The sequence below is a fragment of the Ruditapes philippinarum genome, unplaced genomic scaffold (genome assembly GCF_026571515.1).
Source record: "Ruditapes philippinarum isolate M1 unplaced genomic scaffold, ASM2657151v2 ctg109_1_1_1_1, whole genome shotgun sequence".
Taxonomy (NCBI): Eukaryota; Metazoa; Mollusca; class Bivalvia; order Venerida; family Veneridae; genus Ruditapes; species Ruditapes philippinarum.
Window position 1 is genome coordinate 23,454 of NW_026859565.1, and position 13,818 is coordinate 37,271.

The window sequence follows — 13,818 nt, forward strand, 5'->3', positions numbered from 1 at the left end:
AGAACTCCACTGAGGTTTAAAAGACTAAAACTATAAAATTTTAATTTTTCACATAGATCAACATGAGTACTAACAACAAAAATATCAATAAAATATAACTAAGAAATATACAAGAAATACATTGAAAATCGTATGTTTGTGCCATTCTCAGTTCGATTTAAGTGAAAAGCGTTTAAACGCTCTTCAATTTTGTGTCATTTTTCACTATTATAATAATTATTTTGGAAAATCGGAGCCAGCTTATAATGACCTGGATTTTTGCCAATTAGTAATTAGTATAGATTTACATCAAATGGTGTAACAATCTCAAAAAAATATTTTTAGTCCCGTCATGTCAAAAAACCTCAGTGGAGTCCCTTTAAAATAGCATGCTTCCAGTCATTTTATTTCTGTTCGAAACTATTGAATATGTTCCAAATGCTAAAGTTGTTGTAACATAAATACATATAGTCATAATAACACTTCATATAAGTACAAATTATCACAAGAATGTCATACGAAAAGTAAATATAAAACATGGAAAACTTTCAAAAGTAAACAAGGCTAGAAAAGAATAGAATATTTTCAATTTTCATTCAAGGGTCATGTTAAATGACATATAAATCATAATTATAATGAGATCAGTGATCGAAATATAACGAAAAATAAACATCATAATAAACATATAATGGTTCTTAAGATGTACATTTAATCCTAATTTATTGTCGTATCTTCAGATGACAATTAACGATTTATAGCCATGAACAATAATTTCAAAGATGAGCCACAGTAAATTGTGAAAGTCTTTAGCTTTCATACAAATTTTTCGACATAGCATTTTGATTATAATGAACGCCATGTTAATATTTTCATAGTTTTTTTATGTATTTATATTTTTATTTGTCATTTTTTTCTTGGTACGGTGCGCTTCCATGTAGCTCATGCAGCTAAAATGAGCATACTTTCGAAGAAAGGATTTTTTTTTATTGTGGCAGGCTTTAAAATCTTCAAAAGGCTTACCTTCTGGAAGACTTATACTAAATGCATGCTTCTAATATGAAGCAGTGTTTAAACAAATGGCTCGTAAAGATTAATCATTCATTCAGAACAAAATATCGATTCTTCTATGTGAGGAAGCTATCCAGCTGGCTTACGAAAGTTCGGAGGTTTCTCCCAAATGCCCGTTGGTGGCTGAAACAAACCACGGCCTGACACCTGAGGTCTTCCTCAACCATTAAAGCTAGAAATTCGCCATATGACCTTCACATAGTATCGTGTCTGGACACAGTCTGGTGACATTCTCATCTCATATCGTTTAACATTAATCTAACAAATGTCAGCACCATTTTAAAGAAGATTTGATTTGGTTAAAATTAAACATAAAAGGTACAAAAAGATACTAAGAAATTCTCCAATATTGTTCTGGCTTATATTCATCTTAAAGGGAAACAACTGAGTTCAATTTGTAATATCCCTAATATGCAAGTTTTCTCCCTTCTCACAACATACCTGTCATGTAGTAGTTTTACCAATTGTTCTTAATTCCTAGATTTCATCATGATTTTCTAAATTTTAAAACGCTACTAGAACTGCTTCACCAATCGCTTTTAATTCCTAGATTTCATTATGATTTTCTAAATTTTAAAACATTACTAGAACTGTTTACCCAATTGTTCTTATTTTCTAGATTTCATTATTATTTTCTAAATTGTAAACACTTCTAGAACTTTTTTTACCAATTTAATTGTTCTTAATTCCTAGATTTCATCATTATTTTTCTAAATTTTAAAACGCTAATTACTTGCACTTCCATTTTAGAACTTATCATGTACAGAACTACAAAATGATTTTAGCAATTTCAAAGGCACATTATGCCTGCTCAATTAATATTATGTTTCCCTTTTTGACAAATTATAGTGTTAATATGTTTAAATAATGGTTTTGATGCATGTTAGATACTTATCGCCTAAAATGCATGGAATTATTTATCATAAAAGTAGCAAAATGTTAACAATCTGATTTTTTTTACTTCGAACAAAATAGTAAACCACTATAATTGTTCGAATTGCCCAAAAAAGCAAAAGATGATTAAATACTTGTAATTGGCCAATGAGTAACATTTTTGAAAATATAACAGAAACACATAAAAAATAAACGCTTTTGAGAAGTAAAAATACGTGTCTTGGGCATAATGGGCCTTTAAGTGCGAAATGATTAGTTTCATGGTAATAGAACCATAAAATGTAGTTTAGTGTATTTTTGGCGCGATTTTGATTCACGAACCGCACAAAGGTAATTAATACACGGTTTTTGTTTTGAGATAGATTAAAATATAAACATTATATTAAGTAAACTCTTATTTAACCCCCAATATTCACAGTATTTTTTACGTAAATTTCTATTGTTTATGTCGATTGTTACTTGATTGCCTGTACATGCATGTTTTCTAACTTCATTTTGATTGATTCGTGTATGTTTTACTGACGGATACGACGTTGGACGCTATCTATGTGTTATTTCGGTTTTACTTATATATATTTGTATTAGTTCGAAGGGAAAAAGCTATTGTTATGACCCTCTCGTCAGAGTTGGTTAACCTTTTGGTTCAGGTCCATTTTCCCAGAAACTAAACAAGCCAGTCAGTTCAAATTCAATACATTTGTTAATTGTCATAAAAGGACGCCATTTGTTTTTTGCAAAGTTATGCCCCTTGCAATACTGGTTACAAACAATCAAAGTCATAACTTCACCCTTCAACCAAGGTATATATGTTCACTGTAAAACAGACACCATTTCAGACGGGCAGAACACACTAAAATACATTTTTGCAAACTTCTGCCACATTTTAAGGTCTCACCCCGGTACGGAATTAGACCCAACCCGTTGTAGTTCTTTTAATTTTTGAAATGGTCCAATTTAAGTTCTCACTAGTCTGATTGGTCATAATTAAAGTGTATGTATTGCATGTGTGTAGTTTTTGTGGTGTGTCATAGGATGACTTTAAAAGTTGTTTTTTGTGTATTTTCCAGGAACTCATTTGTTGGAGGAAGGGTTAAAATTGTACTACCCACCGGCAGTCAGGAGTTATCAAAGTGGTGAATTTAAACAGTGTTAAAACAGAATGAAGATTTCTGAAAAAAGTAGGTAGCTAACATATTATATTTCGGGCCTTATTTGACTTAGATAGTTGAAGAAGGTATGTAATTCATCAAGAACAGTGAAATTGAAAATTAAGCCTCAAATGTGGCTAATTTACTATAGAACAAAGAATACGAAAATTCACCAGGCCTACACGTTAAATTATTTTTTGTAAAGGTCAATATTCTGAATGACTGTCAAAGTTAATTACTTCGAACTTTGAATATTTAATTAATTTTGAAATTCGAATGCATTTCTTAAGGACGTGTATACTTATAATCTATGTTTTCGCTCAGTTATGACCCTTTCTTGCTTTAAATAAATTTTGTAACTGTTTTGTTTTGGTACATTTTTCAAAAATTATCAAAGATATTCACTTTAAACTTTAGTTTTTGTTCACTTTCAAATTTGAAATGCATTTCTAAGGGGCGAATGTATTCACTCAATACTTGAAAGAAATATTTGTTGACTGTCAATGGCAGGTAAGTCTGCTTGCTTAGCACTTTTGTAGAAATATGTCCCCTTTTTATTTTGCTTTTATTTAAATGCACAATATGCCTCAGAAATGGTTTTATTTTTATTTCTCAAAGCTTTGTTATGTTGGATTTAGAATAATGAATTAAGAGCATTTGAGGTGTTTAACAACTGGAGAAAGTAGCGCTGAACATCCAGTATCAGTTTTCCATACAAAATACTAGTTCACTATAATTATACCAATTGCTAATAAGCAAAAGAGTCAAAACATATTTCAACTTTAGGGCAATGGAAACTGTAACAAGATACCAAAAATATTTTTATCTTATTTTTTATTGAGAAATAAAAAAGATAGCATTTCATGGGCTTAATGGACCTTTTTAACTTTTTTCCAACAAAATGTTCCAGCTTTAAAAAGGTGGTTATTCATAGAATCATTACTTTTTAATAATTTAGAATTTTAACCCTAAAATACTCTTAACTATTGTATTACACCTGAATTTGAAATTTACTGTATTTGTTTTATTCTGAAGCTATTTGATTTGGCGGGGTTCTTTTTAGAAATAAGTCGAATACGAATTATTGAATAATTAACACCATTCTTCGATTTCAATCAACTTTTGACTGGTTTACTTTTTTTTGTTATATATTTATCGAGGATTCGAAACAATCAATCGTGTTTTATCTGCTTTATCCATTAAAATTTGAACAACAATGATGAGTGTTTTATCCAGATTAAAAGATGGGCAAGTCAATTTTAAATATTAAGTGGTAAGTGTTAAAGCAAATTAAACAGTCTGAATAGACAAAAATATTCCTTTGTTTCCCTCTAATGGCTTTCCAAAATAACAGTTAATCAGCTATGGAAATGAGAACGATACAGGTCTAGGGTCGTACACTTCTCTTGCAAACATGAATAACTTTTGCAATAACCTTTTATTATATAAAGAATATACATTTGATAAAATTCGTACCTGCATAACAAGCACAACTTGGTTTGAGTAAACTCCTTTCAAAATCGGTGTTTCGAATTTGAGAAATTTCCACAATTTCCAAACTCATAACTATTCACAGTCACAGATAGGAATTCAGAGAAAATTCAGAATTTAAGAATTTCCGTTTATGATATTTGTGTATTTACTTAATAAAAATGACCCGTATTGCAAGGAAATGGTATGAAATACTCTGAAAATAAAATGTTTATATAACAAGCAAATGTTATTTCTTATGGAGGCATTTCATTTGCTCATGAAAATACCAGAATGATCCATTTTTCTATTTTTCTGCTACCGGAACATCTCTCCTACTATACAGATGTCAACTACCGTTAGACTTATCACAAGCTGTTTTCTGTTTTGCGAGGCAAATTATTTAGAGACTCAACAATTAAAGAATCAAATATTCCATAGCTCGTTTAACTGATTTTCAGTGCTTTGATTGTATCCAGGGATCTTCCTTTTGAGCTAGTATTTGGTCTTTTAATTTTATATTCTGTTCCACATGTCTGTATCAATTATAAACAGGTGATTATTTAACTGGGCTTTCAATCTTGCAGAAAGCTTTTTTTCAATAGTTTCATTTCTGGAACCACAGGAACCGGTCCCTGTGTCTGGAACTGCTATCAATTGATAGAATGGGATATAGATAATAAATTTTGTTGTAATTGGATATTGGATTATATAAAAATTATAAAAAATCGGCTGATTCTGGAAGCTTTTAAGGGTCAAGCGGAACAAATACTAGCTGACTAAAGATAAGCAGTATTTAATAGTGTTTACTTGAAAACTGTTGCCTTTTGTTTCATTATATAGATTGACTGAATGTCCGACTTAAATAGGAATACACAAAATAAACAAAACGAGGGTTAATAGTGTTTTTGTAATAAGATCTGTGCGCAAACTTGATTTTTTTCACATTTCCTCTGACTATGAATTTCTCACCATGATGTCTGCTCATTGCATGAAAATAATTTACATCTGTGCAATAGTACTATCAGTGAGTTTGTTAACAATCACAGGACTCTTTTCTCATAATGCCTTTATGCCCGGGTATTATTTGAAAGGAAGCGTTATAATTGCAAAATATGTGTCGGTATCATGGGAACAGTGCGTTGAGTTTTGTTTAGCGAGGTCTAAATGCCTTTCCGTAGAAATGGAGGTTCGTTTCCATTTATGCCGGGTGTTGTCAAGCGATACTTTATCCATTGGAGTGGAGCTAAAACGGAAACCAGGTGTATGGTTCGGCGAGAAAAGGCATTGGGACAAGGTAAGGTTGGCGAGAAAAGGCATTGGGACAGTTAAACTCAACTTAACCACGTGCATATTATTTCATGTAATTTTTGTTTTTTAGATATTTTCATCTCATATCAAAAATTTAAATTTTGTTGAAATTGGCCCACAAAAAAGATTTTTTCAAGCTTTCGTCCTGCCAATGTGTGTAATGTTTCTTGTCAATATTTAGTTAACGTATTTTATTTTTGTTTGATTTCAAGTCGGACCACACAAAATGGGACCTATGGTGACTTAGGTGTACTGTTAAAATAAGTTCCGACAACCAGTAGTAAACGACACGTGTGTCCTGCCAAAAAATGTTTCTTCGTCGTATTCATGATACATGTTAAGATTATGCCAAAATATTACGATTTATGATTTTTATTTCTAATATAACTGCAGAAAAAAAACATTATTAAATATGTGTGGTGCGGGGTTTTAAGGGTGGTACTGGAGGGGGTGGGGAGGTAGGTTTACGTCCATTGATATTCTTTAACATTTAATCAGTGTCGTATTTTCTCCGTAGTATAATATTCCATTAAAGTGTAATAGTTATAAATGTCCACATTTTTATTCTTTCGATGATAATTAAGTACAAACTCAGTAAATCCGTTTTTTCTATTTTTAATACAGTTTTCTTTTCTCATATTTACACAAACAGTTCTGACCGGTCAAAATAACAAATATATATGTACATGTAATGCATGTACTGTGTAACATTAAAATGCACCGCAGAAAACTGCGGCACTAACACTTTAAAATTAAACCATTACATGTTAAGTGTCTGACTGCCTGAATAATTCTATCTCAAAAAGTTCTGTCTCTATTATTAATACAAAATAATTGTAACAAAGGTTTCAATAATTAACCAATGAAAAAATGACCCTTAAACAGGAAAATATTAACCAATGAAAATACATTTTATCAAATATGAAATTATAGATTTGACCAATAAAAATGGTTCGATTAAGACTGAATAACACGCTAGATGTCAAAAGTCAGAGGCCTGTTAATTCCTTTCTTTAAGTCAAACAGATAATCAGATAAGAAAACTTCATATAAATGTCGTAGATAAAATTAATGATAATAATCACGTTGCCATACATGTGACGTAAACAAGTTTGCTTCTTTAAATTGAAGCTTACGAGAGGTATTTTTGCTGCTGTAATAGATTTGTTTAAATCGAAAATATTTGGGGATATTTTTGCATAAACACAATGAATGGTTATAAATTACAATCATTTAACAAAATAGAATTTATTATATATATTTATTATAGTATCATAATGAAAGTTTGTTTTACACTTCGTTTTGTTTTAATGTTTTGAATGATTATATGCGGGAGAAATGGACTTTTTTTCTCGGCGCATTGGGGGTACTTTTTCTAAAAGGGAACAATTTATGTTATGTCATCAAACTAAATTTAAAATAAATGAAAAAAACATGTATATATATTAAAAGTCTAATTAAATTCCATAAGCACATTTTCGGTAAATGTTATGGTAAGTATATGGAACTATTTCCTATACATTTTCCAAAACGGACATAAAGTTTATTAATCAAACACTTTTTAGTCCCAGATTTACATACAAATGTTTATAACATTTGATTGGAATAAACAGTATATAAAGCTTCATGCCTCAAACAACAAAATTTGAGGAAAATCTTGAGTAAATTGTGTGCCATGTGCGCCAAAAAATCTCCGTTGCGTTATTTAGTCATACCGGTTCAAAGGAGAAGCACAATTTCGGTACACGGTTCACTCGGTCATATAATAGTGCATGGTGATATTGTACATGTAATGTTCACTGCTACTATTTATCGGAACATGAAATAGTAAAACGCTTTTTCAGAAAACAATACGGTAATCGAATTTATACAATATAATAGATTAAAACGGAATGAAACATTCACGTAACGCTAAGTAATGATATTTTCCTATTTTTCTATGTACCGATATGTTCATTTCGATTTGAATTTTTCGTTTAAATTAAGTCGTTTTTTGAAACGGAGAATGCGCGAAACAATTTTTGTAGACTGCTCCTAATGGTTTTACGCTTTAAATGAGATTCATTCACTACAATCAGATACGCAAAAATGGATGCCGCCAGCAATCAGTCTGATGACCTCTCCAATAAACATAAATGTGTCAGACAAGTAAATTGCAATAAACATGCCAGGGGTCTGGCTAATTGATAATTTATATATTTCTAATTGCAATAACTTAAAAACTTTTCATAACATAAACAAGAAAATTTAATAATTTTACGACAAGTATTTTGAAAGAATCAAATAAAAAAAATACAGCATAACATACGAACAATATAAAGAAATATCGTTTCTATGAAATGTAGTTTAGCGCAACCCAGTGTGCATGCGTTTTTGTTACTATTCTTTAATTCTGTTTTCTTAGTTTTATTCTGAATTTTGTTGTAGTTTTGTAAATAAGCATGTACTACAGCAAAATATGCATATACAATGGCGAGATTGTGGGGACAGCAGCCCCAAATAAGCAATTGTGCTAGTATATAAATAACACGTTAGTTTGTGGATAACAGTAAAACATCATCCCGAGGAAAATACAAAACACACACTAAGTTAGCTAGATGCTAATAAAAGAAAGATCGTCTTTAACAGCCACATTCACTACTACATCGCTTCTGTTGAGCTGTTTAAATCGTTTAATTTTTTTTTTAACAATTACACTTTTTTCTTATTAGCATCTTATACACTTATTTGGTTTTGACCTCCTTTTCGTTGGATCAAGAAAGGTGCGGCGTTAAAACAAATGGTTAAATTCATAAACTCTTATTAAAGAAAGTAGTTCACGCGAATATTCGGTCGAAAAAAATGGACAAAGACTTATAACCATTTTGTGACTATCAAATAAATCGTTTAAGAATGGGTTACGCCGGATGTGCAGGCTGGTCTGGCTCTTATTCTCGTGTCAGGTTATTGGTAAACATAATCTTTTTTTTCTTCAGGTGACTATCGACAGCCAATGTCTTGTCGACTGCTCTTTAGCCGAGATGTGTTTCATAAATGGATCAACCATTTGTGCAATAACTGGTAAAATAATATAAGCTTTGTTCCTTTCACATTTCAATTGTAACCATGTTAATAATTCAGTGCAATATATCGAGCTGCTGATTTAATATGCAACGCTTTTAGAAAAAGGACCATAGCGAACCTGTTATGCAAATAACATCATCGTGTCACGTTTTATTAACCAGTTGCTGGCAATACCATTTTCAAATCGATACTGCAGTTTTTATTTTAAAGATATAAGAAAAACAGAAATCTGAACAGGTTCGATCATGATAAAAATCAAATTCTATTTGCCAATGCTTTCTCTTCGCATTGTTGTTTATTGTTGTACATTGTCATCAAATACATGTAGAAAAATGATAACTTTTAGCTTGCTCTAAATTTTGATTATTAAGTAGATTGCTATCAATATTATTTTGTTAAAACGAGATTATATCGTTACATGGTTACAGAATGTGGTGAACCTCCTATACTTGACACTACAAGCGTGATCCTTGGCTCTGAGCTCTATGTTGGGTCAATGATTCAGTATAAATGCATAGATAATGAGATCGTTACAGCTATGTCAGAGTGTAAAATTGATGGTCAGTGGTCACTACAAGAGTTTACTTGTCCAATAGGTATCATAGATATCATATATTTATCTAATTATTCAAATCAGTATTTTGTTACCAGTATCTTACGTTATAAGTACACAATGCCATAACTTTAAAAGATTTTTGGTCCGAATTTGAAATTCCTTTATACCATGAATAATGATGCTGTAATTTTAAGTATTATCATACATTACAACAAACCGCGAAATATGTATATATAGGTTTTGTCCGTAAGTGTGAGATTGCATATACATGTACATTGTATATAGCAGGTAATTTATTGTTCTAGATCAAAAGTTAATTTTTCATCTCATAAACGTTCCTACTAAATTACTCAAACTATATACAATGTATATCAACACTTTTTATAAAGATATAATTATGTTTTTTTATGAATACAAATATAATATATTTCTATTGATTCCATCTACCATTTGAAATTCATGTGCGTGTGTTCACAAGACTTTGTAGCGCAACATTATTCTGCTTGTTTGTGTATATATCATTAAATCATTACATATTAAATTATGTAATTTAATTAAGCTTCCAAGTGCCGGGGTGGCTGGATCCAGTTTCAAGACTCGTGCTATCTATTCCAAGATATCGACGGAAATTTCGACTCGGCAAAGGTAAGAAAAAACATTTTACAAATAATTCAGATTAAAATCACAGCTTTAAATTTTATTGATAGAATCTAGTTGAATAAATGTTTTTAATTTTTATCGTCTGCTTCGACATTTTTGTAAGCCGTTAATCTGCTGAATTGTTGAATTGTTGTTTTGGAGGTTGTATTGCTTTGAACATGAACCCATCCTATATCTATATGTATGTATGTATGTATGTAGGTAAAAGTTGAGGCATCTGAGCAGACGAGAATAGCCGTGTACTCCTATGAAATTTAGGAGGACTTAGCCCGTTATTGCATTCAGGTGACGAAATAGTTGGTAAATAGATTAAAAATCACGATGAAGAGTATATCTAAATGATACATATTTTATCATTATTATGTAAACATAATAGTTTTGAAATGATATCTTAAAACAGTTGCTACAATATAGATCTATGACTTTTGCGCATTCGACTTTATCTTAAGCATTACCATGCGTACATGTAATATCAATTGCAATCTATATTTATCTTTTTTTTTGTCCCGACGCAGCACAAAGTGTTCTCAAATTTAAACATTTAGAGTAAATTTTAATAAATTTACACGACTTCTGTTGGAATTTCAATATTCTATGATTGAGTTTCTAGTATTATATCGATAACAATACCTTTTAATGAAAAATAGTGAGTGGCTAGGGGAAACCAATCTTCAGTGTTGATATAGTTGTGGAGTTGTCTCCCTTGAAGCAAAATTGTAACTCTTAGAATGGCTTTTGATGTATTTTATGTTTGTAATTTATGTTTTATATGTATTTATATATAAAGATAAGACTTTAATAAATAAATGGAAAGTAAATAAATAAATTAATTAATTACTTAATTAATAAATTAATAAATAAATCGAATATAACCTTGACAACAATAATTTTCTAGCAAAACTGCAAAAGTAAAGACGCTCGATTGGTTATTGTGGAAACAGCTGAAGAGAATACGTTTTTACGTGGTATACTTAGTAGCCGTCCAAGTAAGTATCATCCATTGTGGTTATAATACCTCAATTAAAGGCACATTATGTCTTAAAAACAAATATTTGTTTCTTTGTCTAGAATGGCAAACACCGGTTTTATAACGTCAAAATATTTCCGAGCATGTTACTTGCTTATATAATCTTTAAATATCTTTTTTCTATCTCTTTCATTCAATTATTCATATATTGCATTAAACACAGGCACCTTTTAAATTTATGCGAATTAACTTCCTTATTGTGGTCAACGAAAGGCAAATAACTGTGGACTTATTCCATATGTAATGCGTGAGACATGATAAAATCTCTAATAATTCTACTAGATCTATTGTAATCTGAAAATCTGATAAAAAATATTTTACATAATGTTGCTATAATAAAATATCCGTATACAAGAATTTGACAGTTCAACTAAATCAGCTGTTATATATTGACGTTTCTTTTCTTCATATTTTGTTATTATATTATAAAGAATATTGACGCTAAAAAAAAGGTTGCCACTTTTGGCAAGGGAGGGAATAACTGTAAAAACCGGAAACTATCTTTTATTTATGATTTAAGTGAAGGACTATTGGATAGGAATGATTTCTTCATCATCAGCTGTAGAAGGCTGGAAATGGTCAGAAACCAACGAAGATGTGACGTTCTTTGACTGGGCCACTGGTGAACCGAATAGAAATGATGAGAACTGTGCCGTATTTGGCGATACCATAGAGTATAGATGGGCAGATGTATCTTGTTATTCGGCAAGAAATATTTTATGTGAAAGGGAAAACTTGGCAAAATGAGCAGTGATATTCTTGCTTTAAACTGTACACAAAGAAAGGTTATATTATATACTAGTATACTTGTTAAAAGTCAGTCCTTATAACGTTTAACTGTCACAGAAGATAACGTCCAATTATCAGATGTTTCTTTGTAAGTGCTTCACTTGATGAAATATGTTTTTAGGCTTTTTGACCTCAGTGGAGCTCCTTTGACTGATTATGGGGAATTCACCACACATGAAAGGGGAGAAAACTTGTATTACTAGAATATTACAATTTGAACATAGTTGTCTCCCTTTTAAACTGAAGTTGAGGGATATCGTGTCAATTACGAAATAAATCTACACTTTTTTGGGACGGACTTTTGTATATTACGTATACATTCTAGATGTGTGTAACAAATGAGATGGGAATGAGAAAGGTCGCGAAACCCGGTGAAAATAATAAAATGTTCAGTTTCGGTTTGATTATTTGATATACATGTAATATAAAATGTAAGTCTGAACGGCATTTTGCTCTGAATAAATGATTAAATTTCTCTGTAACAAGCTTTTTTCTTTAATCAGAGAAAACTAAGACACGCATTATGATTTTGATTAACATACTTCCGGCGGCAATTTTTTATTTATTTTTTTTTTTTCGACAGAACAGAACATGTTTTAGACTTCGTCCCTGAACCATCCATCAAATATGACCTGGCCGTTTACGACAAATTATTATGAGTTTTCGGCCCGTGTGTGGGTTATATTGCAAAAAACCGTTTATATACGGTCATATAACATGTTAAGAATCATTATAAAGAATTTATAGTACTGCACTCTTCTTTTATGAGAGAAAGATTTTTACATTCATAAATCGACTGCAGCCGTGTATATGAATTATATAGACATCATGATCATCCAATGAAAAAACGGTGTACAAACGTGCATCATTATCACACATAGTATCATCAATCTGAACATCTCGGCTATTATTCATAATAACCTCTTTAAAAAGTAATTTTAGATATAAACTTGAACAGAGGGTGTAATCTTTGATGTGTAACGAATGTACATATTTTACATCCGAAGGAAAATAAAGTCTATTTCGGTAAAGTTATGATTGAAAATATACATGTCTGACAATCATAATCAATTTGAAAAATGCCCTATAATCTTACCCGCGTTATTGTTAACGGGTAGGCATTTTATTTATGTACTTCCGGTCTCTACAACAATAATAAGAAGCATATAAAATGTACAAATTTTGTTTACCACGGTGTTTTCACCATCGTAAGCTTTACCAAATATGTTGTGGTTTCGTTATTTCAAATTTTCACAATGATACTTTCGACTATTCATCACATTCTTCGTGTTTTTGCCTAACGGGGCACCGTAGTTTACATGTTTAGTTTCTTCCAAAATACCGTATCCGTCCTGTGTGCACGAGGATTGGACAAACTGTATCATATATCCACGGGTACCTATTTTCACAGCGATATGATGACTTGAAACACTATACATGTATTACTAATTGTTTAAACTACCAATATTAATGAAACTTTGCAGTTGATTAAAAAAAATTTTTTTTTTAATTTTGAATTTGACCAGTATTTTTTAGACGTCTGCGTCCTTTAAAGCTGCATGCCTCCAGATGAGCTAAAACTTTTAAGAGAATCAAACTTGAGAGTAATTTAGATTCAATTAGCATATTACGTGCAATTAATGAACGAATATTTCAATATTAATCACAATATTTCTTTTGCGTGACTAACGCAGTAAGGGCTTTTTTACGCGGATTGTAAATGCCGTTTGCAATTTGTTAATTATTTTCTATGTGCGCTACACAATATTTTACCTTAAATGTTCATAAAAATTAACATGAAAGATTAAGTCAATATATTGACCGCCTTTATCAGATTCTCAAACATAAAACAC

At 30.8% G+C, this 13,818-nt stretch overlaps 2 protein-coding genes across 2 annotated transcripts; both read left to right on the top strand.

The window, feature by feature from the left end:
• Window positions 1–5,039: 5,039 nt before the first annotated feature.
• On the top strand, window positions 5,040–9,740 carry LOC132757064 (uncharacterized). Its single transcript, XM_060748252.1, has 3 exons — window positions 5,040–5,856; window positions 8,846–8,930; window positions 9,362–9,740. The coding sequence occupies exons 1-3, from the start codon at window positions 5,533–5,535 to the stop codon at window positions 9,613–9,615; spliced, it is 663 nt and encodes a 220-aa protein (XP_060604235.1). The 5' UTR covers window positions 5,040–5,532; the 3' UTR covers window positions 9,616–9,740.
• LOC132757061 (C-type lectin domain family 4 member C-like) lies at window positions 9,658–12,402 on the top strand. The gene is made up of 3 exons (XM_060748249.1): window positions 9,658–9,672; window positions 11,045–11,135; window positions 11,697–12,402. Exons 1-3 carry the CDS (start codon window positions 9,658–9,660, stop codon window positions 11,921–11,923), a joined length of 333 nt encoding a protein of 110 aa, XP_060604232.1. The 3' UTR covers window positions 11,924–12,402.
• Window positions 12,403–13,818: the final 1,416 nt, after the last annotated feature.

Coding starts and splice junctions, on each gene's coding strand:
- LOC132757064 (XM_060748252.1), top strand. CDS start 5,533: ATGATGTCTGCTCATTGCATGAAAATAATTTACATCTGTGCAATAGTA. Junction 5,857..8,845: donor AGAAAAGGCATTGGGACAAG/GTAAGGTTGGCG, acceptor TTTTTTCTTCAG/GTGACTATCGACAGCCAATG. Junction 8,931..9,361: donor AACCATTTGTGCAATAACTG/GTAAAATAATAT, acceptor ACATGGTTACAG/AATGTGGTGAACCTCCTATA.
- LOC132757061 (XM_060748249.1), top strand. Junction 11,136..11,696: donor TATACTTAGTAGCCGTCCAA/GTAAGTATCATC, acceptor TTATGATTTAAG/TGAAGGACTATTGGATAGGA.